Genomic DNA, 16123 nt, shown 5'->3' on the forward strand with positions numbered 1-16123 from the left:
TACTGTGACTGTGAGGTGCCATGATCACATCACCAGATGAAGTGATCATGACACCAAACAATCACAGTAATTTCCCCATTTTGTGACTTTTCTCTGAATCCAGATGGGCAACCGAATCCCCAAAGTCCAGAACCCTACACAGAGTTCTGAATGTCTTCTCTGTTGCCATGTCTGTAGATTCTCTGCTCTGGATGTGGACTCTCCACCCAGCATGAAGGGGAGAATCTTTGCCCCCACTTTGGTTGCTGCAGTGTTCCAAGGGGCATCCTTTTGATGGTGTATTCAGAGCACAGAATGCCATGTGCAACAGCTGCTCCCCATCAGTGGAGGCAATTTCTGCTAATACTGTGATGCCCCCAAACAGTGTGCCATGATACTATCTCATGCCTCAAGAAGTGTACCTTTTCTACCAGAGAAAGAATTTCACGAGCAATGGAAAATGTTCATGGACTATCAGGCTAATCAATAAACAATTTATGGTGGTGAAGGGAAACTGAAGACTTGAAGATATTTGGTTAGGAGAACCTATTTTGGTAATTATTATGTTGTATGTATTATGAATATAATAATAATTATAATAAAAAATAAAAATTAAAAAATAGAAGAAGTGTGCCCTAAAAAATTAAGCTGCTATGCTGGAGGCAGCCAGTACTACAAACCTCCTGGAGCTAGAAGACGCCATACAAGACCAACTTCCTTCCATCCTCTTCTCTGTCAGTATTTGGACAAAGACTTTAACCCAAGGAAGATTCCCACAGAGATTCCCAGACTGGTCTTTGCTAACCTGACAACTATGGAGGCAGACATCTCAGTCATCACCATTTTCCAGACAACTCCGCCGATGAAGAGTTGGCAGGTCTAGGTGTGGTGCTGCTGGAGGGCTGCCGTTATGTAAAGCCTGATGCAGGTATTTGGGGGCAGGTGCAACTCCCCCCCCCCTTTGACATGTGCCCCATTTTAGGGAGCAAGGTGTCCCGCTTTACCAATGTTAAAATCTGGTCACCTTAGTATATGGCAACCCTAGTGCCAACCCAGAGCCCTGACTATCTGGGCACTGAAGATAGCAGTCCTCTAAGGAGGCAATGCAGATTGACTATCTTGAAATGCCATGGCAAGACAGTCACTTAGCTTTGCTTTTTTTGGCATACTGCCATCTTCAATGCCCAGACAGTGAGGGCTCTGCAAGAATTCTTCTTATACTGTTGATTCCTGCACAATACAGGTCTTGCATATTCCACCACCCCTTTCCCCTGAAACAGAGAGAGCTGAACTGATGCACAAGCCAAAGAAGCTACAGTGTAGGTTTATTATTATTATTTAATTTCTATTCTATACCACCCCTCCCCCTATGGGCTTGGGGCGGTTCACAACAATAAAAACCACAGGCAATAAAATGTCGCAATAATTAAAAAATGCAATAAAATAAAATACTAAAATACAGTTTAAAATCCCATCCCTGCCCCCCTCACCCTCTTCGCTCCCTCTACCAGCTACCCCAGACTGGAGATGACATTAGATAAATAAGTACATAAACAAGTAGGGGGAGCCAAGAAAGAGGAGCTGGAATGAGCTCGTGTTTGAACGTTGCAGTTGAAGCCAATATGTTTGGTTGTCGAACATGTTCACTGCAAGATTTGCAGTGTTCCAAGCTGTGAAAAGAAGTTCCGAGACTGAGGAGCCTCTAAATACAAACAAATTACTAAAAGTTATCAGATTATGGAAGGTTTTTTGGTAATGCTTGGAACCTCTTAAGTCACAGTTTAGAGCAGGCTTTCTCAACCAGGATTTCATCAAACCTTGGGGATTCTTGATAGGTTTCCCAAATGGGTGAGAGTTAAGTAATTTTAATATATTTTTCAAAAAAATGTTAAACATTTATCAGTGATATTGAGTAGTGGGTTCAATAAGGTGTGGAGTCCAATGCATTCGCTTGTTATTGATCAAACACAATAGAACTAACATCCCGCCTCCCAAACTAATATACAATTTAGGGGGTCCCGCTGAAGCCTGTGATTGGCCCTAAGCAGAGCCCCCTGACTGGATACTTATTACAACCGATAACAGGCTGGATGCTGCATACTGACCAATGGCCATCATGCATCCCTGATGCTAGCTCTAAGATCCATGCTCCCAGTCTCTCTTATCCTGCATACACAAAAGGTGATGTGAATATATAGGCTCATGGTTACCCCACCCCCTCTCCCCAAAATGGGCAATGATGGGCCTGGAGGGGATGGGAACAGAAGGAGGCCTGGATGGCTATGCTTCCCAACCGTTTTCTGCACAGTCACAGTACTTCTGGGGGCTCTCAACAGTAAAAAAGTTGAGAAAGGCTGGTTTAGAGCCTAGAACCCTTATGTGATGCAAGATCCCCAAAATTGTAACTTCTCTCCAGATGACAAGCTTGATTCTCTTGCAAAAAATATCTGCGTTGGAAGGTGCGTTTTACGGCACTATACTCTGTTGAGATCCCTTCCCAGGCTCCACCACTAGAATACCTTAACTTAGACTTGATAGAGAATCGATATGAGCACCTTTTAGAGACCAACCAATACCTGGGCCACTAGAATAAGGTGACCAGATTTTAACATTGGTAAAGCGGGACACCATTGACTGGGGGGGGGGGGAGCGGGCTTGATTAAACATTTGGTCTATATGGAGCAACAAAAATTTTCATGGAACGCACAGAACGCAAAAATAGTATTGTAATATATATATATTTTTTCAACACAGGTACAAGTTGCCAGGTGCCCCCAGATGTCCTACCAAAAGTGGGACAACCTGGTCACCTTACACTAGAAGGAATGTGAGTCTTGCTTTGTACCTCCAGCTTAGCCACAGGGGTTGTGGGGATGGAGGGTGGTGAAGAACTGTGATGAAATGGCTTAGAGACACATTATGCCCAAAGTCCATAGAGATCTGCAGTTTGTCTGGAATTCAAAATTTCCTCTCATCTCTCATCACAATCCTGATCCAAACTGGGAGGAGGGGAGTCAATGCTACATACAGTTTCTTGAACAGAGATAGGATAGAGTTTGGTTCTCAGCTTGCCTCTGGAATACCCCTACATACACACACACACACTTCACCATCTATCTTCCTAACTTCTCTCCTCCTTTTATTCTCCCTCTGCCTGTATCGTGGCTGCCTCCTTCTCTCCCTTCCTGTTCTTTCCTGCTTCTTGTGTGTAAGTATGAGAATGGTGAATGAAACGCTCTTGTAGCAATTACCCACGGCCTCCTATAAAAATGTCTTTGCGGTGATAAGTGCGGCAACATTCTCCCTTACACTTGGTTTAAATCAAAACATTGAAATCCGGCTTGGAGACCGGTAATTCAATTAACAGTATTATGAACTGGATTATAATATTTTTTGGCGGGGGGGTCAAGTTCTATTGTAATTTTTTAAGGCTCTGTAGCAGCGACGGCGCTGTGCGGAATCTCCTCTCCCTCCGCCGCCAGCCTGCTCCACGTTGTAGGTTTTTTGAGCCCGGTTGGAACCCGACTCTCACCTCGCTTGCCGTCTAAAGCGAAACTACAGTTCCCAAAATTCCGTGCGGGAGTCACGTAATTTACAACCTATTTTTAAAGATGACGTAACCTCGTTTACAAATATAAACTCTTTAAACAATTCTGCGGAGGATGATCTTGCTTTCCAGAATGCGGGGTAGCTACAGCCAGGGGCGCATTACTGGTAGCCCCGGTGATCCGCAGGCAAGATCCAGGGCGAGGCTCTCTGCACGTGCCCAGAAGCACTTCCCCTCTTCACGCGAAAGGGTTCCTTGAGCATTCGGTCGCATGAAACGCCCGACTCGAATTGCTGCTGCAGTGCATCTAACTGGAATACATTGAATGCAGGAAAAGTAAACGGAACAAGAGCCTTGTGGCATCTTCTGTGTGTGCGCATAAAGTGACGGTCGCAGGTGGACAATGGCGACCCCAGCAACGAGCTTTTTAGATATTTGAGAAGATATGGTTTGTTCAGGGGGGGGGGGGGGGGCGCAATTGGGAGGCGGAACTCTTGGGCACGCGTCTCTATGTCCAGCCGGAAGTTTTTCGAGACACTGTTTCCGGTAAGGGCAAGAGGCACGTCCCAGAGGTGGGTGCCGTTTCCTCCGGCGGCCTCCCTCCCGTCTGTTTTTTCAATTTCCGCCCACTTCTGCTAGAGGAGGAGACCGCAGAATTAGATTGGGCACTGCAACTGTCGCGTGGATCTGTCGAGCTTGGATTGGTCAGCCCGTTTCCCTCCTGTCGCCGGCGTTGACATCTCAACATCCGGGGAACGGGTTTGGAGTCTACCCCTCCCTCCCCCCCATATTCGGCTGGATCTTCCGTAGAGATACCGAGTGGGGTCCCTGTGGCTGGCAGAGGGAGGCCGTTGATGGTCTCTTTGAGCCCCGCGCTTTATACAGCTACAGGCTAATCCCTTCGCCGCCAGACTATAGGGAAAGCCCTCTGCCCCTCATGGAGCCTGGATCCCCTCCTCCGGCACTTGGGGGTTGAAGCCCTTTATCTGCTCTCTTCGCCCTTGTTTTTGGCGTAGGTGGGTATTGGCCCCTTGGCATGAAATGTCATCACCCATCCTGCATTCCTAGGACAGCCACCCCCATTCCTGCCCCACCCCAGCTTCCCTGATTTTTTCCATAGTGGGGAGGATACCTCCCCTTGCACAGACATAACAAGATAATTGGTCCCCTGTGATAAAGGAAAGGCTGTCATGTCCCTTGGGTTCTTGTCCCTCATCCTGTTATTGGGTTTTGGAAACTAATCCCCACGCCCCTTTTGAGCAATACCACTCAATTGATGGTCTCCTGTCCTTTTACTCCAGGACAGGAGTAACTTTTCCAGGTAGGTTCTCTTTAGTTTTAGATTTATTCTGGATCTGCTATTGGTGGTTTGTGGGATTAGTTTGTGAGATTAGTTAATCTCCCCACACTGACAACCTACGATTTTCTTGCTTCCTTTCCCTTTTCAGAGATTGAAAGAAGGAATGAGAGCATACACACCATCTTTAAATTTTCTTTGGGGTACTTAAGCCTTCCAGAGACATAACAGAGGCAAATGGTGTGGCAGGGGCAGGAGACATTTACATCTCATCCCTTAGCATACCTGGGGGGAGATGGGATTGTGACATTGCCAAACCACAACTTCATTGAACCTTGGATTGTGACATCTCACCTTTCCTTCCCTCCCCTCCTCAGAAAGTTACTTCCCCAATCCTCCTCATACCTGTAGTCATTTTGCTTCTCTTTAAAATTCCATTAATGTTAATGTTTTCATTCTTTCCTAAGCAACAGATCTCAAGATCTTATCTCTTCCTCCTAACAAGTAAAACTGGGATCTTGCAGCAATGACCCCTGCTAAATGGTTGACTCTCAGCTAGTACGGTAATCGCAAGGGTTGTGGCCTGCGTGGAAGCTGCCACAAACCTGGGCTGTGTCTTTCTGGAACATTTAAGATTTGTACGGATTGACTGCAGGGACATATTGCCAAAGCTAGGAGAAACCATGGAGTTCGCTGAGCTGATCAAGACGCCTAGAGCGGATAATGTCATCCTTCACCGTCCCTTTTATCCACTAGTGGAGGGGACACTCTGCTTGACGGGGCATCACCTGATCTTCTCCTCACGGCGGCAGGACAATGTAGAGGAACTTTGGCTTCTCCATTCCAACATTGATTCCATTGAGAAGAGGTGAGGATGCTGCTGGTTCCACAGGGGAGACAGAGTGGGTGAACTCGATACAGCCTGGAAAATGTATCTTATTTTCCCCATGGTCTTGGTTGAAATATTTTGGTAGGACAATAAGAATAAAAAACTGGTGGTCATCTCCACAATTTGCGGCAGTCATTATGCATTGAATGAATAAGTATTTTTGTGTGTGTGCTGAATCTCTGAGATCACAAGGCTGAACTGATGTTACAGGATTTTGTAGAGTGCCAGCCCCTACAATCAGAGGCTTGGAGTACCATTACAATAAGTATGCCTAGTATTTGACTGCATTTTTGGCTAAAGAAGCACTGCGACTTAATCTTTGGCACCTCCAATAATATTTTTATTTCTCCAGCAATATTTTCTGTAATTGAATGGGTGGATTATTTGTTCCTACACATGGTCTCTGATTTCGGCACAAAGACATGCTCCAGGTCAAATTACCAAAGCCCCATTTTTCTGTTTACTAGTTGTGCAGTTTTATGGAGATGAGGCCTCTGCTTTTAATAAGTGTAAGTCTACAGGGTATCCTTTCCCCTACTGCTGCATGTCTGTGCTGGAAATAACCTTTACCTTTTGACATCCGGTTCTATTTTCAGGCCCAGTTTCTGATATCTTGGCTACAGAGGAAAGGACGTGCAGTAATGGGTTTAAACTACAAGTACAACGATATAGGCTAGATATAGGGGGGGGAAAATCTCAGTCAGAGTAGTCCAGCAGTGGAATAGGCTGCCTAAGGAGGTGGTGAGGAGAAATCCCAAAGAATCTTTGTTTGATCATTCTCCTTGATCTGGGTAGTAGTGTGTGTGAACTTGATCTTAGGGTACTTGAAGACTGTAAGCTAAATATGAGCAGATAGTATGATGTGGTGGTAAAGAAGGCAAATACAATCTTGGGCTGTATGAAAAGAGTGATCACATCAAAATCACAAGATGTCATAGTCCTATTGTATACGGCACTGGTCAGACCACACCTGGAGTACTGTGTGCAGTTCTGGAGGCCTCACTTCAAGAAGGACGTAGTTAAAATTGAGAGGTACAGAGGAGAGCGATAAGGATGATCTGGGGCCAAGGGACCAAGCCCTATGAAGATAGGTTGAGGGACTGGGGATTGTTCAGCCTGGAGAAAAGGAGGTTGAGAGGGGACATGATAGCTTTCTTTAAGTATTTGAAAGGTTGTCACTTGGAGGAGGGCAGGATGCTGTTTCCGTTGGCTGCAGAGGAAAGAACGCACAGTAATGGGTTTAAACTACAAGCACAACAATATAGGCTAGATATCAGGAAAAAAAATGTCACAGTCAGAGTAGTTCAGCAGTGGAATAGGCTGCCTAAGGAGGCGGTGAGCTCCCCCTCACTGGCAGTCTTCAAGCAAAGGTTGGATACACACTTTTCTTGGATGCTTTAGGATGCTTAGGGCTGATCCTGCGTTGAGCAGGGGGTTGGACTAGATGGCCTGTATGGGCCCCTTCCAACTCTGTGATTCTGTGATTCTGTGATATGATGTGCTTACCTTGGTGTTGAGAGTGTTACTTTCTTCCCTCCCCCCTTCTATCCATGTGGACCACTCGTGATTAAAGATTTAAGGACTGTGCTGTTGACTAAGACCAAAGAGTAATCTAGTCCAGCATTCTGTTTCCAAGAGCAACCAGCCAAATGCTATTGGGTGCTCACAAGCAGGGCATGATTGTCTTCTGCCCTAACATTTTGAGTGCAAAGCTATACTTCCCGTAAACATTAATGCTGCACTTAGCCCTTGTGACTGATATCCATTGATAAGCCCCAGATTTGTGTAATCCTTATTAGACTCGTAGCCATCTCCACCTATGGTGGCAATCACTTCAATAAATTATGTGTTAAATGAAGTATTGTTTTTTCCTTTGAAAGAACATCACTCCAATAGCTGGTCCTGTATTGGCAAAAATGTTGATAACATTCTGAACCCTCCCTGATTCCATAAATTCCCCCTCTTAAACCTCAAGCAAGCATAGGGATGGCATTTCATTTGCTGTGAGGAAGGATTGTTTGGCTTGGAATTACCTGGTAGAAGAAATGAATTATAACCTGCTGAGCTTTCCACTTGTTCCAAGCATCATCCCATGTTCTCATGTGTTTCTTTTGCATGCGGCTTGAAACAGTGTTGACACTGGACAACTCGCCTATTTACACCCCTGCCATGCCGTTTTGCAATTTCCTTGTGAAAAAAAAACTGGGGAAATGGCACTGTCACTCTTTGTAAGGGCATCAGCTATTTTTTTTTCGTGTTTGAAACCTTTCTGGAAGGACTTGGCAAGGTAACTGTTGGCAGAATGACAAGGGCAGGTAGAAGAGAGTGTAGGATGTGAGGTGGCAGAGTTAAATGGTTAGTCTAACTATCATATCCCAGGTTCATAGCTCAGTCATTCATGCAAAGTAAGGGACACCGTAAGGCCCCAGGTTCACATTTCAGAAGTTGAGTGCATGTGTAGTGTAGTGGTGAAAATGCCAGACCAGCTTTGAATTCACTGTGCCAAGGAAGCATTCTGAGGGACCTTGGTCTAGCCAGCCTAGCCTACCTCACAAGTGTGGTTATTGAGAAGATGGAAGAACACTTTGGATCCCCAAAAGAAGAGTATAAGTATAAAAATAGTCTAAAAAGTGGGCATTGTTTTCTTTAAGTAACTTGTATCTTAATATCATTAAGGAAATGTGGGAAGGAGGATTTGTTTACTTGTAGAGGAGGGTAATGCAAAGTTTTAAGCAATATTCCATAACAGCAGCAAGGGTCTGTTATCCTGGCAGTATAATCCCAAGATCCCAGGCTGACCTCATCTGCTTTTATTGCTGATCTGCTTTGTCTGGACCACTCCCTCACCATGGAAACTGGCCCTGCAGGTCTAACTCTTCCTTGTCTCTGTCAGCTGCTTCATCCAGCTTAAAATGATCATAGCAGTAATCTCCTTTGCTGTACAGGTCGATTCCACTTTCTCTGCTTCTAACCAATTAAATTGAGAGGGGATCAACATCTGTCGTAGGAGTTCTTTATCGAGCACTCCATGTTATTTATTTAATGTACATCTCAGTTTATATCCTGCTTTTCAGCCCCATCGTCTTCTCCCAGAGCAGCTCATATTAACAAAGAAAGGCATGTATTAGCTACTTATCTTGCCCTCGTCTTGGTATACATTTCAGCACAATCCGTCTTTGTCTCTCTTCTCCTTGCCTGCCTTTTTCTTTTCTACATTATAGTAGCATGGATAAAAGGTTATACATGGGTACAGTCTGTTGTGAAGTTTAGAGATGTAAAATTTGGAAAAAATGTTGATGTTACCAAGATGTACCGTATTTGCCGGCGTATAAGACGACTGGGCGTATAAGATGACCCCCAACATTTCCACTCAAAATATAGAGTTTGTTACATTACAGTACTATGGGCCACTATGGGCAGCTATATCAATCCCAACTGAAGTGCACCCGGCGTATAGGACGACCCCCCCACTTGGAGGCATGTTTTTCAGGGGGGAAAAGTAGTCTTATACGCCAGCAAATACTGTATTTTTCCCCTGGGATGGGGGGGGGGAGTAGAATCTGAGGGGAGGGAATTGGAATATACGTAGTACTTTCCTATGAGAACTAAAGTGTCCAATTAAGCAACATAGCATGGGTCAGTTATAACTTATTGTATAAAACTGTAGAATTTGGCACCTTTATGGAATGTAGAAGTTTTCTTTAAGTAATGATCTTATTTTATAAGGAGAATTGTGATTATAGCTACTACTTGAGAAAGCGTTGCAAATTGCCCTGAGTCTTAGAGGAAAGCGGTATACAAATGCAATATATAAACTGCTGCATCCTACGCCACCCTAGCATATGTATTGTAATTGTGGTATTTTGGTTGTTGCCAAAATTATTTAAATTTAATCAAAAGTGCTTCTGGAAAATGTTATGTGTCTCTGCAGTAGACATAGGAATGATCATTATCTAATGCTGTAGAAAAAAAAATTATTACTATGTATTTTGAATTAAAAATGGTCTTTCATTTCCCTAATTCCAAAAGGGGAAAAAATAGTATTTCCAAAATTTCCCAATTTTTCCATCAGAGAAAATGAAGAGTTCTATATTTGGAATGTGAGAAAATATTTCATAGGAGTTGTTCTTCATCTGCTTCATAAACTTTCATATTTGTCCATCAGAAAAATTGGAAAAAAGGCCGTGAAGGTCCTCGGACCTCTAGAGAAGGTAATCAGAGGCACTGAGAGAGGCTGCAGCTGGATCCTCATACAGCTCCTTATATTTCCCAATAGTCTCGTTTCTCCCTTGCAGGTTTCCCCCTCCTAGGTGTTTTGAGCCCCCTCCCTGTCAGCTGTGCTGCAGGACAGGTGATAAGCTCAACTAGGAGGTTATTGAGGGGAATAGGGTTGTACCTGTCACTTGCAGCAGTGAATTGATGCCTTACCAGATATGTTAATCACCTTCCCTACTGTTCTGTCTTATGTGTGTTCCTCCCTTCCCCTTTTGTGTTATCTTTGAGAATGTCCACCCCATCCATTTTGATTCCTCTGGAGAACTGAGGGCTACTTACATGAGGCTTAATTCTCCTCCTCACAACAACACTATTGGTTTGGCTAGGATGACAGAGTGAACATCAGGCCATGGTCCCGCAGTGAACCTCACAGTATGATGGTTAGTCTAGCACTCTATTCTGGTTTGCTGAGGTAACTTGTAGTTCTTCCTTTTCTGTAATGTTTCTAAGTCAGCTGCCGCCGCCTTTGAACAAAGGATTTATACGGGCTTTGCCTATTTTTTCCCTCCATTGCTTCACATTCTGTATTCAGTGCAATAGGATGCTGTAAATGGCTGGGTCCAGAAGCTCCCGGAGCTGCTGCTTTGTCCTCTTCCTGAATGGTCGTGCCTTTATCATTGCAGGTTTCTTGGCTCCTTGGGGACCATTATCATCAAATGCAAAGATCTGCGGATTATTCAGCTTGACATTCCTGGCATGGAGGAGTCTCTTAACATAGCTAGCTCCATTGAGGTAAGGTGATCCATAGGAGTTGGGAGGATGGAGAGAAGGTATCATTCCTTTCAGTTGAGATCTTTTGGAGCTGTAGTGGTGCCTGGTTCCTGGGTGAGATATTTCTGGAATGGGACGCTTGACCATGAATATAGACAATCGTTGTCATTTCCTCTCTTGATTCTTAAAGTGGACTGAGTGTAGTGGGTTGCTTTTCTTGAACTGTCCCATTTATTTAATATAGAACATGTTCAATATTAGAAGATACGATTTTTCTTGCTTGTGATGACAGTTTCGTATGCCATAGGCTGAAACCTAGATACATTTAGCCATCAGTTATGCTGCAGTGATGATGTGGGTGTTCACCAACTATCTGAGTGCCTGAGGAATACTGTCACTAGTAGAACATTGAAAATGCTATAGCTTCAATAAACCATCTTAAAAGAACATGTTAGTTGAGAAAACTCATGCGAGGCGCAGAAAAGAGACCAAAAGAGGATCAAGCGGAGCATTGGTGCCTCTCCATATGTGTTATTTTAATCATAGTTCTGTGCAGCCCAGATCTTGACTACAAGTTCTGAGGTTCCATTTTATCTACGATTCATAGTAGCTGAGCTCTGTCTTCAGCGGTTAAGCAGAAGAAGAAGAAGAGTTGGTTCTTATATGCCGCTTTTCCCTACCCGAAGGAGGCTCAAAGCGGCTTACAATCGCCTTCCCATTCCTCTCCCCACAACAGAAACCCTGTGGGGTGGGTGAGGCTGAGAGAGCCCCTGATATCACTGCTCGGTCAGAACAGTTTTATCAGTGCCGTGGGGAGCCCAAGGTCACCCAGCTGGCTGCATGTGGGGGAGTGCAGAATCAAACCCGGCTTGCCTGATTAGAAGTCCGCACTCCTAACCACTACACCAAACTGGCTCTCTTAAATAGGGGCAATCATAGATCTAGTCTTCTTATGAGGCATACTGGATTAGTCTTATTTAGGGAATTCATATCCCACCTTTCTAATGTAAATAATACTCAATGAAACTACAAGGTTACTTTTGAGAGAGTTTGCATTGGCTGCCTGTTGGTTTCCATGCTCAGTTTAGAAGTGGGGCTTTGGCTCAATAGCAGAGCATCTCTCTTGGTTCCCAGAGCCGAATCCCAGCCTCTCCAGGGAAAATGGTTATGTAATAGGCGATGTGGAAGACATGTGCCCTGAAGAGCTGCTGCCTGTCTGAGTAGACAGTGCTGAACTTGGGAGACCAATAGTCTGATTTAGCAGCTTCCTCTGATAGTTTCAACCTCTCAAGACTTATATGGCCTGGCGCCCATATATCTCAAGGGAACTCTCCATGAGCTTGTGCTCCAATTGCATTCATTGAGCCAATTTGTCCTCTCCAAGCCCATCTTACATGAAAGTGATAGCTCCAGAGCTCTGGGATATGTCATTGGCTGCACGCGCACTCTGTGTGTGTTCCACCAGATAAGTAAAATGGTCATCTTTGAAGTGGGTCTTTTATCTGAATTAATCAGGGATTTGGATGGGAGTTGTGGCCTGGGGTCGTTGTGAGGGTAGTCCATAAACACCTAGTTTCTTTAAATGAAAGCAAATCCTCTGGGCCAGATGACTTGCATCCAAGGTTACTAAAAGAACTTGCAGATGTAATTTGAGCCTCTGTCCATTATTTTGACCATTCTTGGAGAACAGGTGAAGGCAGACAGATGTTGTCTCCACCTGCAAGAAGGGGGGAAAAGCAGATCCGGGTAACTATCGACCTGCCAGTTTGACGTCCATAGCTTGCAAAATCATCAAACAGCAGCTAGAGCACATGGGTGTAATTACTAAGAGTCAGCATGGCTTTCTCAAGAACATGCCAGACTAACCTTATCTTTTTTTTTTTAATTAGAAATTTACTACCTTGCTAGATCATGGAAATTCTGTGGACATAGTTTACTTTAATCTCAGTAAGGCTTTTGATAAGGTTCCACATGAAATTCTTATTGACAAGTTGGTAAAATATGGCATGGATCCTATTACTGTTAGGTGGATTGAGAAATGGTTGACTGATAGCACCCAAAGTGTGCTTGTAAATGGTCAGTCAGCTTTGGACACCATAACTGAAGAAAGATTTAGATAAACTGGAGCGTGTCCAGAGGAGGGCTACAAAGATGGTGAGGGGTTTGGAGACCAAGTCATATGAGGAAAGGCTGAGGGAGCTTGGTCTGTTTAGCCTGGAGAGAAGACGGCTAAGAGGTGATACAATAACCATCTTCAAATACTTGAAGGGCTGTCACAGAGAAGATGGAGCAGAGCTGCTTGGTTGTTACTTTCTTCTCTAACCTACTGTTGCATACCATCTTCTGCATCGGGGTAATGATAACTCCTGTGTATGTGGCAGAGACATACAACATATTTCAAAAGATGGTGATAGTTTAAATTTGAATAATTTGGGGCACAGTAGATATGCTGTAACATTATCAGTGTTTTAAAGTGCAATGCACCAACTTCCTGCTAGTCCTTCAGTCTACTTCTGCCCAAATAATACCATTTCTTTTGTTCACTACAAAACTTGTTTCCTCTTTTATGTTTGCTACCTGTCAGACAGCAAAGATGCTAAGACAGTACAGGGTCCAGCAGTTAGCTGCACAGCCACACAGATTTGGGGTATTATTTTCAGTTTTGCTTGTGTATAACTAAGACATTTTCCTTAACTCATAAATATGTCAAGTAGTACAATGGTACACTGTAAGTTATAAAAGCCATATTTTATGCTGCTAAAGCAGTAAAATAAGTTTAGACTCACTAGAGAAACTTTGAATCCCCCCGCCCCAATTTTCTCCAATGTTTCTTCTCCCTGCCTATAACTTCACATTTTATTTCTCCAATTCTTAAGTGAACATAGCGGTGTGTGGATGGAAATTGTGGCCAGGTTATGGAAACAACTGTAGTAACAGGTGAAGAGGAAGCAGAGCTTTACAATTTCTGGTGGGACTCATTGACTTCTTGAGGAAAAGAGCATTCCGCAAACACTGTGCATGATTCTCCTTCTCCCTGCAGGCACTGTCCACCTTAGATTCCATCACCCTGATGTATCCTTTCTTTTATCGGCCCATGTTTGAAGTCATCGAAGATGGTTGGCACTCCTTCTTGCCTGAGCAAGAGTTTGAGCTTCTCCGTTCAATAGTAAGTCCTACCTGAAATAGGGGTTTGTGTGTTTTAGATTTTTTTTATCGTACTGTTTTGTTTGGCTGTGACTTAATAGTTAGCTAGCATTTAAAAAGGATGTGCCAGTATTTCAGATGTTCTGGTCTGCTGATACCTGCTTGTCCTTGGCCTCCCCAGGATGTGTCTCCCTTTGCCTTCCAACAGTTATCAGAGGGGCACTGATAGAGGGCAGGGATCAACCAAGTACCCTCTCCTGTGCCCAAAGCCAGCTCAGCCTAAGGGCTGTCTCCCTTGAAAAACTGTATGCCTTGACCATTATCATTTGAATTAGATTTTGATTCCTGCAAGCCATTTTGACTAAAAAGCAAGGGGAAGGGGGAGCAACTGTTTATTTACCATTTTGTTTGATTGTTAACATTCTCTATAATCAGGCAAAAATGCAACTCTAGCTAATCAGGCAGCAGATTTTCTTTTTGTTTGTTTTTGGGTACAAGAGTAACTGCTGATACTTTCAAAAGCTCAGAGAAATAGTTGGTTGCAGGAGCCTTCTGAGAACAGGCATTCTGTGTCTTGCATATACCTGCAGGGCCTGCTTCGATGTGCAAGTGGTTTTAAAGCCAAATATACACAACTAAATAGCAGTATGTAAACCTGGGAAGGAGAATTTGCAATACCATCATCAAGAGGACATTTTTAAAAAGCAATGAGGACTATAGTAGAATGAACATCCCAGAAGGGTACCTTCATAATGAAATTGTAGGGACCACTTGCTTTTACTGCATTGTCTTTACTTTGTAACCCATATTCTTATAATATATCTTGATCTTGATTTAGGTAGTTTGTTGTTCTCCTTTTCTAATGCTGTAATTCTAGTCTTACTGCACTATTTGTTGGTTGTCTTATGCAGTCTGATTGCACTGTTTATATCCTGTAACCTTCCTCTAGTCTCAGTGAGAAAAGTGGACAAAAAGAGCATAGTGAATGAGCACAATTATTGGGAAAAGCTAATAATAGCTAATAATAATCCCAGGTTTTGTGGTACCATTGCTTCTCAAACTTGATTGTTTAAAATGGCTCCGATTCTCATTTATTGATCCACCAGGAAACCACCTTGTCTGTTATATTTTGTTAATTATTGTTAATTATTATCCCCCAGACAAATGAATGGAGGTTGAGTTACGTCAACAAAGACTTCTCCATCTGTCCTTCTTACGCACCAATTGTCACTGTCCCCAAATCAATTGACGATGAATCTCTTTGCAAAGTTGCAACATTTCGCCATGGCGGACGCTTCCCAGTGCTCAGCTATTACCACAAGAAAAACGGGATGGTAAGTTGGTGCTTGAATATATTCTGTGCCAGGATGCTGGTATTTTCTTTGGATGTTATAAACTTCAATTTGGAAGACTGTCAACTCAGGGGAAAATATTAACTTATTGATGCCTTGTAGAAGAAGAAGAAGAAGAGTTGGTTCTTATATGCCGAAGGAGGCTCAAAGTGGCTTACAATCCCCTTCCCTTTCCTCTCCCCACAACAGACACCCTGTGAGGTGGGTGAGGCTGAGAGAGCCCTGATATTACTGCTCCATCAGAACAGCACTATCAGTGCTGTGGCAAGCCCAAGGTCACCCAGCTGGTTGCATGTGGGGGAGTGTGGGTTCAAACCTGGCTCACCAGATTAGAAGTCTGCACATTTGGCCTTTGCAACCACCGGAGTCATTTTTGGAGGTGCCAGGAGGTATGTACACCTGGATCAACCCTCAGGGCAGATTTCACTTTGCGGTTTTGTTGTATTTTTTTATGAAAACAGACACGCAAAGCTTCTGCATCAGATCCTTGGTCTATCAAGGTCAGTATTGTCTATTCTGAACAGCAGTGGCTCTCTGGGGTCTCAAGCAGAGGTCCTTTACCGCAGGGTTAGTCAACCTGTGGTCCTCCCATGGGAATTGTAATCAATGGACATCTGGAGGACCACAGGTTGACTACCACTGCTTTACTTTCAAAAGCTCAGAGAAATGCTACCTAATCCTTTTAAAGAATGAAAATGGCAGGGATTAAACCTTTGCTGAGCTAGAACCCCCTAGAGAGCCAGTTTGGTGTAGTGGTTAGGAGTGCGGACTTCTAATCTGGCATGCCGGGTTCGATTCTGCGCTCCCCCACATGCAACCAGCTGGGTGACCTTGGGCTCGCCAAGGCACTGATAAAACTGTTCTGACTGAGCAGTGATATCAAGGCTCTCTAAGCCTCACCCGCCCCACAGGGTGTCTGTTGTGGGGAG

The 16123-nt window shown here is 43.9% G+C and overlaps 1 protein-coding gene across 4 annotated transcripts in view; it reads left to right on the forward strand.

Moving 5' to 3' along the window:
- Positions 1-4176: 4176 nt before the first annotated feature.
- Positions 4177-16123, forward strand: part of MTMR9 (myotubularin related protein 9) — a 28336-nt gene continuing 16389 nt past the window's right edge. The window contains exons 1-5 of one of the 4 annotated variants that reach the window (XM_077332333.1): positions 4177-4542; positions 5291-5691; positions 10611-10719; positions 13739-13864; positions 15003-15176. In XM_077332333.1, coding sequence (XP_077188448.1) covers positions 5507-5691; positions 10611-10719; positions 13739-13864; positions 15003-15176 — 594 coding nt within the window. In that variant the 5' untranslated portion in view covers positions 4177-4542; positions 5291-5506. Of the gene's footprint in view, positions 4543-4579; positions 4848-5170; positions 5692-10610; positions 10720-13738; positions 13865-15002; positions 15177-16123 lie in introns of those variants that run through there. The other 3 variants (XM_077332341.1, XM_077332349.1, XM_077332326.1) reach the window with 3 other exon arrangements.

This window comes from Paroedura picta, chromosome 1 (genome assembly GCF_049243985.1).
Source record: "Paroedura picta isolate Pp20150507F chromosome 1, Ppicta_v3.0, whole genome shotgun sequence".
Taxonomy (NCBI): domain Eukaryota; kingdom Metazoa; phylum Chordata; class Lepidosauria; order Squamata; family Gekkonidae; genus Paroedura; species Paroedura picta.